Source organism: Cyprinodon tularosa, unplaced genomic scaffold, assembly GCF_016077235.1.
Source record: "Cyprinodon tularosa strain WSP-4 unplaced genomic scaffold, ASM1607723v1 ctg395, whole genome shotgun sequence".
Lineage (NCBI taxonomy): Eukaryota > Metazoa > Chordata > Actinopteri > Cyprinodontiformes > Cyprinodontidae > Cyprinodon > Cyprinodon tularosa.
The window spans coordinates 207,673-221,939 of NW_024039113.1; the positions used below are offsets into that span (position 1 = coordinate 207,673).

At 40.2% G+C, this 14,267-nt stretch overlaps 1 protein-coding gene across 4 annotated transcripts in view; it reads left to right on the top strand.

Annotated features, from left to right (window-relative positions):
* Nucleotides 1-6,783, top strand: part of sbf2 (SET binding factor 2) — a 124,245-nt gene extending 117,462 nt beyond the window's left edge. For 3 of the 4 annotated variants that reach the window (XM_038297726.1, XM_038297725.1, XM_038297727.1), the window contains 8 exons: nt 586-712; nt 2,503-2,630; nt 4,460-4,678; nt 4,776-4,883; nt 4,974-5,164; nt 5,644-5,731; nt 5,815-5,946; nt 6,590-6,688. In XM_038297726.1, coding sequence (XP_038153654.1) covers nt 586-712; nt 2,503-2,630; nt 4,460-4,678; nt 4,776-4,883; nt 4,974-5,164; nt 5,644-5,731; nt 5,815-5,946; nt 6,590-6,688 — 1,092 coding nt within the window. Of the gene's footprint in view, nt 1-585; nt 713-2,502; nt 2,631-4,459; nt 4,679-4,775; nt 4,884-4,973; nt 5,165-5,643; nt 5,732-5,814; nt 5,947-6,589 lie in introns of all 4 variants that reach the window. The other variant, XM_038297724.1, reaches the window with a different exon arrangement.
* Nucleotides 6,784-14,267: the final 7,484 nt, after the last annotated feature.

Genomic DNA, 14,267 nt, shown 5'->3' on the forward strand with positions numbered 1-14,267 from the left:
CAGAGTTAAGAATGAATCTCACAGAGCTGAGGACCAGAACCGTCCATCCTCTCTGAAAAGCTCAAATTGAAGAATGCTGTGAGGGGGGAGTCTCATGGGGACTTAAAGATCCACTCCCTTACACTTACATCAACGCATAGTTTCTGCATTTGTCTTTTCAAAGTGCATGCTTGGCAAATAAGGCGGGTTGGCGGGGTTTCTGGGGTCTGGAGGGTTATAAACGGAAGAGAGAGGGGATTCGGACAAGAGCTGAAAATAGAAATGCCTCATCTCCTAAACAGCTGTTGTTTTTGCCAGTAGACCCAGGTGGCCTCAGATATTCAACACTCTTGTTGGCCACTTCATACCGCTGGATGGGAACAATAGATCCGCAGCCCTGCTAGCTCAGTCTGAATTGTGTCTGACCTCTGAGGGGACAGGAGATGCTCTTTCCTGTTTCTAATTTGTACGCCAGAGAGATGTGAGGCTGATGCACCGAGATGCCTCTCAGCTGTCCTCCATACAAACATATTTTAGTCCCTCCTGGACTCTTAACATCTTAATCTTATTTTTTTCTTCCTCTTTCTTTTTTTTCTGTCCTTGCAGATTCTCGACCAACATCCTCTTGAGTTTGAGTTTAATCAGTATTATATAAAGTTCCTGGCCTATCACCACAACTCCAACCGCTTCAAGAACTTCCTGCTGGACTCAGACTATGAACGTTTGGAGCATGGTCAGTAAAGTTTAAAACATACATGACTGTTTTCTAATTGGAAATTCAAATCTTTATGCTAAAATATGGCAACAGAAATAATATTGTCAAAAACAGGTCTCACGTAACTATCATCGCCTTGCAAAAGTATTCACACCCTTTTCTGTTATTAAAACCTTAAACTGCAATATATGGGATTAGATTAATATGCAATGAATCAATGACAAGATTATTGGTTATAATCCAGGTGAAATCAAGTGCAACATGCTGACTTTGAAAGTCACCTAAATAGCGAAGAAACGGCAACATGGACAGGTCAGCATAGGAGTTAAAGCTAAGCTATAAAATATCCCATGCTTGGACAGTCAATATCTTCTCTTTACTAACATGTGTTTGGATTTTTTTAAGCACGAACAAACTGAGGAAATTTAGCTTTAGTGGAATTGCTTGGAAGCAAAGCCACTAGTTGTTTATGATATGCAGAGTTTCTCAGCGAATTAACAGTCGATCAGATATCTGCTGCAAGGCTGTGACAGAATATACGACTCCTGCGTTTAGACCGTGACTGACAGGAGATCCAGCGTCACTCAGAGCTGTAATCAATGTCAATTCAACTAATTGAGACAATGCCAGGTTCAGATAGAGAACTAGATCCAGATGGTCTGGACTTGAGACTGAATTATCCAGCTATGATGTTCTTCTGTTTTCTATTGAGATTAAGAAATTCTTTGCATCATTTGTGGATTTGAAGAAAAATGTCAAAGACCATTTAAGGATAAATGTTTGGCTACTCTAGAATTTAGAAATGTTCCCATTTTAATGAATAAATAAAAGTATGGTTGACTTTACGTCCCTGAAGCTTTTTTAGGTGATATTTTAATGCTGTGGGTCACTCTAACGTTTCCTAATTCTGTGTCCTTACGAAACGCTGCTTATCTTTTAGTTGTATCTCTGTATCTTACTCAGCCCTTACCTTGAGGGAAAATGGGACTCGATATGCCTGAAATATCCAAAGTTTGCTCCTAAAAGCATAATAAATCTTTGGTCAACTTCTAGATACAGCACTGTTACATGATTTAGGGGTGAGCATGTAGAAAACATCGTGTTGTTACCTAAGCTATCACATTGATTTTAGATCATGTGTTAGGGATAGAACTATGGCACACTTTGAACTATCAAACATTAAAAAGTAACAGACCTTTTATCTCTTATTTTTGCACAGAATGATAGCAGTTTTGGTACATTTTAAAATTAAACTAAAGGCACTATCTGAAATTTGTGCAGCAGAAATGCTAGGCTCAATTTTTGATGGATTTGAAGTATTTTGGGGGCGAATGTTACGCAGGTTTCGCAGTAGAAGCATGGGAGTGACAGTATCATGCTGTGGGAATTATTCCTGTGCCAGTCTGAATGAGTGCCCACTCAAAATCTCCCTCCACCTCATAATATGTTGTTAGTGTTGGAATAAGAATCAAAGATACTGAAGTTTGTGTTTTTAATGTGAAAAAAATCAACCTAAAAAATTGAGGGATCATAAATTGTTTTTTATTAGTTGAGTCGGATGAATATATTTGTGGTTTTATTGTTAACCTTTTATCTGTTAGATTTTCTCATGGCTTTTTCCCAAAGTTGCTGGAAAAAAACTATTTAAATAGAACTGAACTGTTGTGGCTTTTTTTAAACTTCTGCATACATGGTATCATTGAAGGAGACTTTATTTCTAATTAGAAGAATCAGTTTCTCCAACATTAACAAAACTTCTTTGTTATTTTGCTTCAGGTCGCGGGTTTAACATGTTTTGTTTCAAACAGGGTTGCTTTTTGAGGACAGAGGAGACAAGCAGGCCCGGAGAGGCATCTGTATCTGGGACTGCATCAACAGGATGCACCGGAGGAGCCCCATCTTCTTCAACTACCTGTACAGCCCCTCAGAGACGGACGTGAGTCTCCCTGCTGTGTAAAGGAGGAATGTGCAGAAATGTAGAATCATCCACAGAGTGAAAATAAGTTTTGCTTTCAGCAAATAATTGCATTCTTATTACTCGTGCAATTAAAAAATGGAAAAAGTGGAACATTATCACATTATAAACTACAGAAGAACTCAGAGAATGCAGACCTCTGCTATGCATCTCATTTTACCCTGAATGGTGACTTATACCTTAAAGGCTAAAACTTGGATGTTACCAAATTTTAATGAATTGTTTCTTCAGGTGCAGCATTGGTAACAATTTATTAAAATCTGTTTTTCCGGACTATAAGCTGCTACTTTTTTCCCACGCTTTGAACCATGCAGCTTATAAGAAGGCGCAGCTTTTCAATGGATTGTTCCTAACAACCACAGGGGGAAGTCATAGTTAGAAATGAAATATTAAGAGGGTAACTTCCGTTTAGCACAAGAACATGCTAGCAGCAGGCAGAATAAATGTCCCAAATTCACACATTTTTACATTTATTTGTTGCATTAAAGCTGCTGAACCAATGAGAGATTGAGCTTAACTCATGCAGAGCTGAAGAAGCCCCATCTTTCAGTAGAAGCTCTTACTGCTGCGAGCCAACAAGCAAACAGGAGTTAGCATTCTTCTTCCTCCCTACTCCAGGGGCGATATGTAGAGCTCCCCCTAGAGGTTTGTGGGGAGACCGGTCAGTAGATATCAGCGGCTTATAGCCTGGTAGGGCTTATGTATGTATGTTTCCAGTTTTTTCAAAAAAAACTTAGTGGGCACGGCTTATATTGAGGTACGCTCTATAGTACAGAAAATACAGTTTTTAATTCCGTTTTTTCGAGTGATCCTAAACTAAGCTGGGTTTAAATATGTTGCTCAGAGCATCTCTTATAAATAAAGCTGGTCTTTAAGTAGCTAACGCGTCCGTGATCAGCTGTAAACCATCAGTGACGGCGTATCTGAGAGAAGGCGATATCTGTGGGCAATGATGCTCATGACAAATGAATTAGCCGTCACTAAGAGTTATTTTCTGTTTCTTTTTTTAAAATAACAGCAATGCTTGCCTACATAGTGAATGTCAGGACTGGGGCTCAGTCTGTTTGGTTCTGACGCTGGAAACACTTAGTCTACACACGGGTCTACGTTAAGTAGTTATGCCAATCCTTTCTGACTGGAACACAATCAGATTAGGACTCTATTATTATTTCGGAGGTAAACCCTGTCTGCTGCATTAGAAGCCTGCTGTCATCATTTTGCCATCAGCCACAGGGCCTCAGCTAAACATGTTGATTTGTCTAATAACTGTTTACACAGACCTTCTTGTCAGATTGCTCTTTGGCCTCTGCTTTCGACAAACCTTTGATAATTTGAGATCAAAGCCTGATTTTTACTGGTCTTAAAGTAAATGACACGCTACTGTGCTTCAAGTTTTCTGTGAAATACTGAAGCCAATCCTTGCATGTAATAAGCATTTTCATCAGATATTTGGAATTAGATATTTGCTTTGATCTGCTGTTGATCTCTTAGTATTTATCTCTTGCATCGACGTCTCATCATCACAGGTTCCAACGCCCAAAATGGCTTCTGGATTAATGGTTATATTAAGCTTAGAGTGGCGATGAAACATAAGTTAAACTGTTATTTTATCATAAAAAGATCAGCTCTATTTTAGTTTGCAGACGAATGTGGTGTAAATTATCACTTGTACTATTTGTCATTGCTTTTATACAGATCATTCTGTTAAAACATGTGATTAAATGTAATTATTCTGCATTATTCCAGCTGCAGTAGCTAATGTTACAAAGTGATGTCCTGTCTTGATGCAGGTGGTCCTGAAGCCTTTCCTCAGCATCCCCAGCCTGATTAAATGGGACTATTTCACAGAGGAAACTCTGTCAACGGGTCCATGTTACGACTGGAGGATGATGGCGGTGAGGTCAGAGAGCACGGAGGAAGTGGACGCCAACAGCAAGAGGAGGATCGTATGGCCGTGTTACAGCAGCGTGAGCAGTGCCCAGCCGGACGCCATCACCAAACTTCTCTCTGTAAGCGCCTGGGGACAAAGGCTCTATTTTTTTTTTTGCTTTCAGGTTCTTTTTTTTCTGTCGTCGGTAATAATTTCTGGTTCTTTTGGTGCTGCAGGACATCGAGAGGCTGGAGGGAGAGCTAAACCAGGGCCCTGAGAAATGGCAGGCGACCCTGGAGAACGTCCGTCTCAGCATACAGGAAGATCTCAAACGGGAAGGAAATGTGTGTCTATTAGTAAAAGATTACTTTTATATTAGAATGATTTGAAAAAAAAAAAAAAAAAACTGTATGTACGTCTTTATTTGTCTGCAGCTCCGTAAGCAGTCGCTGTCCCTCTCTGGCATCATTCCCACATCCGGCCTGCAGGCCTTCCAGCGCCGCTCCATGCTGCACCTGCCAGACAGCGGCCTGGTGGACGACCACAGCACAACCACAGCCAACGGGGTCAACCGCCGCGCCGCAACGCTTTACAACCAGTTCACCCCCAAGAGCGAGGAGAACAGGTGGGTCACGGACTTCCTGAGCTCCAAGACTAACAGGAAGGAAGACGTGTGAGTCACTGGCCGAGGGGCCACTCCAGATTTGGAAGATGATTCAGCGCTGCAGTATGCTCCGTGTCATCTTTGCAAGGATGGTCTGTACTCTCAGTTAGGGTCTGGGTGTGTGATTTTACAATCACAGAGAGGTTCAAGTACAGTCTCTTGGCTCAAGTATTGGGATATTTTCTTCTGGACTGAAACACAGTCATTAAAATCTACTTCACATCAGGTTTTTGTGTTTTTTTTCTGATGGTTCCTGCATCTGCTCCTCATTTTTCAAATTCCAAAAGCCGTTCTGACAGATGACTTTACAGAGATGTAGCAAAAAGTTGTTCATAGTTTAAAATTATTATTGGATGGATAAACCACAAAAAAGTTTTTAAAAAATCGAATTTAATTTGTTTATTTTTCTTTTATTCTGTACACATCTAATTCTTCTCCAGGTCTTATGAGGGGATTCTTTACAAACGCGGGGCTCTACTGAAAGCCTGGAAGCCTCGCTGGTTTGTTCTGGACGTCACCAAACACCAGGTGAGGGCGCCGCTCCTCTTTCCTGTTCCTTAAGAGGTTACATCTGTGCAGCAGGCAGCTGCTTTACTCCCATGTGTTCGCAGCTCCGATACTACGACACTGGCGAGGACACGAACTGCAGGGGCCACATCGACCTGGCCGACGTGGAGTCTGTGATGACGGCGGCGCCCACCATAGGAGCCCCCAAACACATTAGTGAAAAGGCTTTCTTTGACGTGAGTACATGGGTTCACACGCTGTTCTGGAAAGCGAGGCTGCTTTTCTTCACATTACGATTTTACACTCTTACGCACCGTTTTGACAGAAAAAGCCCACATCGCAATGGAACCAATGCCGTGCCTGATAGTTGGCGGGTGTTTTAAGCTTTAAAAAGCATCAAGCTCTTCTAAGTATACCTTTTCGCGGAGAGAATACTCATCTGACCACAATAATTTACATGATTAACAGCAGGCAGACATCAGAGTAGAGTCCCATGAACACTAACTAATGTACTTATGCATCTTAGCCTTAAGCTTTTCAAAAAATGAAATTAAACGAGTCGGACTTTCTACCCAGCAGGGCTTCAGCTGAAGAGGCGTGACTCATTCAGACTAAAAGGACCTTTTCACCCTTATTGCAGCATAGTTTTATAACTAAGGCATGCAATTAGAAATAAAGATGCATGACAGAACACAGCTTTTAGTCCACAGAGCTTTACTTCACAGAATACGGTTTACTTACATCATCTGGTTGCATTTATCGAATTCTTAAAGAATCAAAGCTTTAAACCCCAACTCCTTATAACTTGTTTCAGTTATGTAATTAAAGGATTATTTACACAAACATAATTTTAAATCTATTTGGATTTTTTTCTTTTAGCTGAAAACTATCAAGAGAGTCTACAACTTCTGTGCTTCCGATGCGCCCAGCGCTCAGGTGTGGACGGACAAGATCCAGAGCTGCATATCTGACGCCTGAGCTCCGTGGTTACATGGCACATGGCCGTCATAGTGTGGCTGAGAGCTGAAACATGACAGCAGCTCTGTTTGGTCTTCAGGTGTTTTTAATTAAGCGAATCAAGTGCCTGATGGCGGAGGATGAATCTTCTCCCTGTAGCTGCTTGGGGCCGCCATCGCCCGGCTGGCGTAGCACATCTGCCGCAGCTATCCTCTCCCTCTGATCGGGAAGCAAAGCAAACATAAGCTGACATTTTTTTACAGAACGTGCTACCAAGGAAATCCTAAAACGTTTTTTAATGTATCAAATCTATATCGCCGGCCATTAAAACTGTGGGTTTAATCTTAAATTTCAAAGCATATAGAAAAGATTTTCTATCAGATATTTTACTACAATGGTTAAAGTAAAAGGTTATTGCTGCTTAAAGAAACATATAAACTGCCAAAAGCTCAGATTTTAAATGCACAACTTAAAAAAAAAAAAAAAGCAATTTGTTTGCACTTAGCGCTAAAGTATGCACTCTTTTATCTAATATTGACTTTCTGAACAGATGCAAGCAGCCAGGCTTTAGGCATTATTTAGTGTACATGTGGAGGATTAACTGAAAACGATTTGCACAGATTTCAAAAGGTGTTGTTTTTTTCTTTATTTAAGTACATGATTTTGTTGACTGTTGTTTTAACTTCTCTCTTAACTTTTGACGTCTCATGCAATGTAAAAAAATTGTTATTAAAACTGTTAACGTGCAAAAGTGATGTGCTTTTTTTCCCCTGTAAATACCTTTTGTTACATTTTGTTTGATCTCCTGTTTACTCTGAATATTATTTGCTTTTCTAACTTGAACTCTGTGTTTATATCTGTTTTTTTTTCTATGTGTCCCAGACGTTATTCTTCTGTGTGATAAAATGTTGTGAATGAAACGACCCTTTTGTTGTCACCGACGTTCTCCAAGCAGACTCTGTCTGTTTTAAGGGCTTTTTAATCACTATTTGTGCAGTTCTCTGCTTACCTGCCCTCTCTGGTCTTTACAAGTAAAAGCACATCAAGCAATTCAGAGATGTCTTACACTCTTTTTTTTTTTTTTCTTACTTCTTTGTACTGTGTTTTGTGATGACACTAAATTTTTGCAAATAAACTGAAAAAAATTATTGAAAAGAGCGATTTATTTTTATTTAGGATGCTTCTTTCCTAGAGTGGTGGATTGAACGTGGGATTTTTTTTGCAGTAGTAATAAGATCATCCAACATTGCATGTGCTCGATTGCACATTTTTAGAAAATTTTTCTAGATGCACTCTTAATTCTTATTTCTTAAGTTGAAACGTTGTGGATAAAAAAACGAACAGTTGAATTTTACTTGACTGACAATTAGTGTCAACATTCTAATAATGGGAAATATAATGGATGTTCACAAATTTTCAATAAGGATTTCATCATATTTTTCAATTCAGTCTATTTATATAGTGCCAATTCACAACACGTTCCTCTCAAGGCACTTTACAATTTAACCAGATCATACAGTCAAATTGTTTCAAAGTTTTCTAAGGCAAACCAGTTGATTGCATCGAGTCGAAGGCGATTCCTCACACCAAGCATGCTTGTAGCGACAGTGGAAAGGAAAAACTCCCTTTAACAGGAAGTAACCTTTGGAAAACCAGGATTAGTGTGAGCGGCCATCTGCCGAGGCCGACGGGTTCATGGAGAACGAAGCAGACATACAGAAAGAAGCAGAGATACAAAATTCTGATTTACTTCAAATTTCTACTCCCTCCCGCACTCTTAGATCTTCTTCTACCACTCACTTAGTTGTTCCTTCAGCCCGTCTTAAAACCATGGGGAGCAGAGCTTTTTCACGTTCTGCGCCCACACTCTGGAACTCTCTCCCCTCTGACATCTGCAAAACCGAGTCTTTACCCGTATTCAAATCCAAACTCAAAACCCACATGTTCAAGATTGCCTTTTCATTATGATTTTATATTACTTTCCTCTGTGTAATTTGTGTTGTTTCTTTTAATTATGACGACTGCTTTTTACCATTTATTGTTTTTATATGTACAGTGACCTTGAGTGTTTTGAAAGGCGCTTGAAATAAAATGTATTATTATTATTATTAAAAGGCAACTGCAAACCAGCTCCACAGGCGGCCCCTCCCAGGAAACCCACAGCCAGGCAGACTAGCTCGAAACCAGCTCTCATGTCAGAGGATAAAAGAGAGCACATACAGTTAGTCAGAGAAACAGAACTACACTGAAAAACAGGCCAAACTCCAACATCTACCGTCAACATAGGTGTTGACGGCAGCAGCACAGCTGATATTCCTCTCCAGGATGGTGTCACAGCCACACAGGAACAGATCAGATGAAGCTACTATGAGAAAAAGCAGAGAGAGCAGAACGTAAGAGATTTAGCTAAAAAAAAATACTGCAGAGTGGGAGTATAGAGAGAATGAAGCAGAATGATGAAAAGAGGTCCCTATGTCCTCCAGCAGTCTAAGCCTATAGCAGCATTATCCTAATATTGCACGGAACATAGCCCTTCATCTCCATGGGGTCAAAGTTCAAATTTATCAGGTTTTAAACTATTATTTGCCTTTTTTCGAATGTCTTATTACATAACATTTACAGTAAAGTTTGTTTTGATATATTTTCCATGTCTATAATGGCCTCCAGAGGGCAGAAGTGGTAGCTGGTGGGTCTGACAGGTGGTCAAATAGAGTAAAAAAGGTCACCACAAACAGAGGTACTAGGTGTTATTACAGACACTTCACTGGGTTTAACAATGCTTACATTGTTAGTTTTTCAAACACTCTGCATGGAGAGATGCCACAATGCCAAAAACCGCTGGTTAGGTGATAGTACACCACTCACGCCTTGAGGTTTGCAGTCAGCCAAGGCAGACCACACACAGAGGACTGACATCTACACAAGGAGCCTCACAGAACCCTGTGATGTTGGTGGCTTCCAAGGACGCATGTCATCCTACTGCTTTTATCAACTCACCCACTGATTCACCATCCCATGCACAGGCATCAGTACACACTTTGGTGTTTCTCATGTTAGTTTGCAATAATAAAATGTCTCGCTGTGTGTTGATGAATGTGACAAAGGTTTAATGAATTTGCAAATGTAGTTTGGACTCCTTTAAGAGAAAAAATGGAAGAAAAAAAAAACTCGGTACCGAACCAGAAGCTGTGAATCTGCCACCTCCTTATCCACTGTGAAGAACATGCAAAGCTCCCCCTCTTTATTAACTGGACATGCTAACAAGCAATAGAAAGGTGGTTTGGAAAGCTTTTTGTTGAGAGGTTCTGGCATCCTTATCGTTCTTTTTAGAAAGCATCTCTGACCAAAGCAGATGCTGATGATATAAACTGCAGTATCTTTGACATGCTTGTTTCACTAAATCCTGATCTGATGGTTCAGCCCAGAGGATTTCTCATTCTTGCATTAGTTTTATACCATTTTATGACTTCTTATTTTAAGTAACCCCTACATTTCCTTAAGTTTATTTTAATTAAGTTTAAAAACAAAAAAATGAAACTGATAGAATATTTGAATTAAAGTGAAATTATTTAATGTTTTAAAAGGATAAGAAAAACATAAAATGGTATGCATTTAAATACTATGTAGTCTGCATATTGGGGAGGATGCAGTAAATAAAATATTTTCAGTCCTGGTTTAACAGATTGAAAAGTTGCTGCTAATCTCAGGTTTTCAGGCAGTTGAGAAGCTGATGAGCATTGAAACTAAATGATGCTTCCTTTAGTTTTGTTTTGCTCCTGGGAACACAAAGTGAGCAGCTCTCTGATTATCTGAGAGATCCACATGGTTCACACCTGACCACCAACTCTGGCATATAGGCCTAAATCGATTGATTTAGGGAAGAGTTAATTATTTTAAAATGCACTCTGCATGTTCGGCATTTAATTTAATAGATTGAAAACTATAAAGAGAGTTTTAATATAGATTGACAAACAGGAAAGGGAAAATAACCAGCTTTTCTGTGTCCTGCTTAGACATAAAATGATTTCCTCCACTGTTTTAAGGCAGCCGTAAACAGATTATGTGATTCAGATTCAGAGAGGTCAGGAAAATAAAAGTCTAAGTTTGTGTTTGTTTTGTCATTGATCTTAAGCCTCCTAGTAAAGTTGAAGGATATTTTTACTTTTTTAATATTGATTAAAAAAAAACTACATTTAGCCTGAGGTAATTCTGAATCATTCACATCTCAGAAACTCTGTGATGGACTAAATTCTACTGCCGATGTTGCAGAACTCTAAAATATCAACTAAGGGGTGATATAGATGTTAAATAAAAGTAAAATGAGGATGGAGGCTGAAGGAACTCTGCATGCGATCTGTGTTTGATCTGCAATGTAAATACCAGATGACACAAAGAGGTTGTGTTCTGCCAAATAAGAGCTGTACCTACAATCCTGCATGTGAACATTGTGTCCTCTGTGTTCACTTTAACACTAAATAGAGAACACAGCTCCTCAGAGCTGCTAATGTGGCTGCAATGTCCTGTCATTCACCGAGTCATATGGTACAAGATGAGAAATGCCATGTTTTTCTGAGTTCTTAGCAACACTTCAATATTCATATTTTCTGTTTATCAAAAGGTAACCAGATGCCAACTTTTCTTTATGGTGATGATCAGTGTCTCCTCTGCCAGAGGCTGATATGTAAAGGAACATGTTGGCTTGTAATGGAGCAGCAGCAGCCTTCAGGTTTCACTCAGAGGAAGCTGAGGTCAGATGAAGATCATGTGGGCTTTTCTGGGGGATATGGTGGGTGTTTAGTCTCACAGTACAACCGAACAGCTGCTCTGTAGCTGCAGCAGGTGCAAAGTTTCATCAGCCTAACATCTGGGCAGACCTTTTTGGCAGTCTTTCTCTCCCTCCCATTTTTTAGATGTTTGCTCCATGCGGGGAGATTAGTCCCCCAAACAGAGGGATGCAGCGGATGTTATGCTGCAGGACTTCGTGGAATGGCATGATAGGAATTATCTTCCCCTCGAGGTGAAATTAGCGGTTTTCCAAAAGCCATTTCATCAAAATATTGATTCAGCAAAGCTGTCTTAGTCTGACCGGATCGAGCTAAAGTGATATAAATTAGCTGAATGAAAGTAGGACAAGATGAAAGAAATGCATTGTTATATAACCCATGACATAACTTTAGGTAGATTGCTGCTGCTGCAACTGATTTCTTTTCTGATGGCAAATTACTGATGAAAGCTTCCATCATCCCAAAGGTCAGCAGTGTTTTCGCATACATTTCTGTGTAATGGTAATCTTGTGGAACTTGGCCTCATTTTTTTTTTCTTTTTTCCTCAAGGTTCAGGCTTTGCTTTGCCTCGGTTGATTGGAAGCGTGCCGCTCTCAAATAAAAAGACAGATCAAAAGCAGCCGGTAAATTCAGGCCTGCACGTATCCGCTTGTTTTGGATCCAGGTCTCTTTCAGCGCAGTCACAGCTGTGCAATTGGATAAAATAAGCTGACTGGCCTCTTCTCAGACCTGCAAAATACCCCAGTGACACATAATGTTGATTTATTTCATTGGTCCTCTAAGTCGTGTTATCCTTGTAACCCATGTGGCTGTAGTGAATGTTCTCATTTCTTTGTGCCTCAACAATATGGGTGATTGGATTCTGCTGTGGGGGGGCTCTGTGGGCATCTTCTCCAAAAGTCAACCCTAAAAGCTGATCACACCTCATTGACTTCCATTCCAGAAATCAGAATCATGTCAGCTTGCCAGCAGATGGAGAGGCTACTCCATGCATCCATCAACTGATGAGCCGCTCATCCGTAAACATGAAAAGTGAAGTTAACCGTTCGATTTGTGCAAAATTGAGAGGAAAAGAAAAAAGACTTCCAGAACAACTTAAGACATTGTTTTTTCTCTAAAACTGTAGCACTATGAGGAGCCATCTGCAACACATTTCTTCACTCTATCCCATAAAATTCCCCACTTTGGACCAGGATGTTTTGGACAGAGACCAGATGAATTGGTCATGGGCATTAGGGCTACTTTTCGGACACATGGGGCAAGGGTGAGACAGCTAGAGATATTCTTAAACTTGGAATGTGAGGGCTTGTGCAATTTAGCTACGGAGATCAGAGGCTCCCCATTCTGAGAATAGTTTTCAAAATAAAACAAACAACAAAAAAAAGGCTGCTATGTCTCACATTCTAAGATATAAATACCTCAAGAAGATATGAGAACAGTAAATCTGTTTATCGCACACAGGAGGAAAGTTCCTGAAAAACGCTGCAAAAAAAAAAAAAAGAAGAACATTTCAACATCAAAACTGGCTTTTTTGTTGTACTGTAAATCAAGCAAACAAGGATGTCCATAAAATCGCTCCATCTCGGTGAATCACAGCAGCATTAGCTCAGACATTTAGGCATTCTGTCTCTGTATCTGATCTTATCTGTGCACTGCCGGTGTAAAGATGCATGCATGATGTCAGGCCCGCAGTGTGAATGCAGGCTCTTATCTCTCCTGCTCCGTCAGCTTTGAACCCAACTTGAACTCTCTGTTTCTTTTCCGAACCCTCTCCAAAGAGCAGAAGAACAACAGGTTTAAAGTGTTGCTCTGGAGAGAAAAGTAGATCATTGTGCAGACTGGCAGGCACGAGGCAACACCAGGGCCCAGCTCTGACAGGTTAACCCAGGTACAATGTTCCTGTAACTGAAGCACGACAGCCTGGAGGACAGAACTGAGGCCTACGTGATATGAACAGAGGCTCATTGTTGCTTAAATGGATTTGTTTTGACACCAGGATCTCACTGCTGCATGTCTCGTGCATTAAAGGGTAATTAATCTCACCGTGTGATTGCTGTAACAGTGAAGTGAGATTATACTGCATCTACCATCCTGTCATTCATTGTCATCTTCCTGAGATCAATTATTTTACCTGCTATTATCAGGTTCCCCTTTGCAAACTGAGTGTTCGTCTGAATTGGATCCATCTGGGCGAGTGGAAGTTGTTTTCAGTGAGGCAATGCAGCCTGATCCAGCAGGTTTGTGGCAGCTCCAGGATCAGTTTGCCTCATTATGTTAGAATACACCTACATCAGTGCATTTTTGTTATCTATATCAACACCCAAGACTGGATTGAGACAAAAGTGATGAAAGAAAGTCATCAGAGCCTTTCAATGTTGAAAAGTCTTGTTTCAGACTCAATTTAAACTTCAAAGTGCATTTCCCCACCAACTTCTCTGAGATATTTAAACAATACAAGATAGTATACGGTTAAAGGGGTTTCTGAATATTCTGGGTCTGTTATGAAGTTTCTTTGTGCGGCTGGAAGGTGAACCTCTGGCCCAGTTTTTAGCCCATGAAAAAGCATTACCACAGCATGACACTGCCACCACCATGTCAATGGTATCTTCTGAGAGTTGTTCAGTGCAAGTCTTTCATCAAAGTCCATTTTTGCTACTAAGCAAAAATAATTCATATATTTTCTGCTCTGCCTCTGCAGCTTGAGGCAAAGTGTCATTAAATCCTATCTTTCAAAGCCCAAATTTTAGTTTTAAATCATCATATTTTCTCATCCGTGACTTCCCTGCTATGTATTTCAGGTTTCATGATGCTATTTG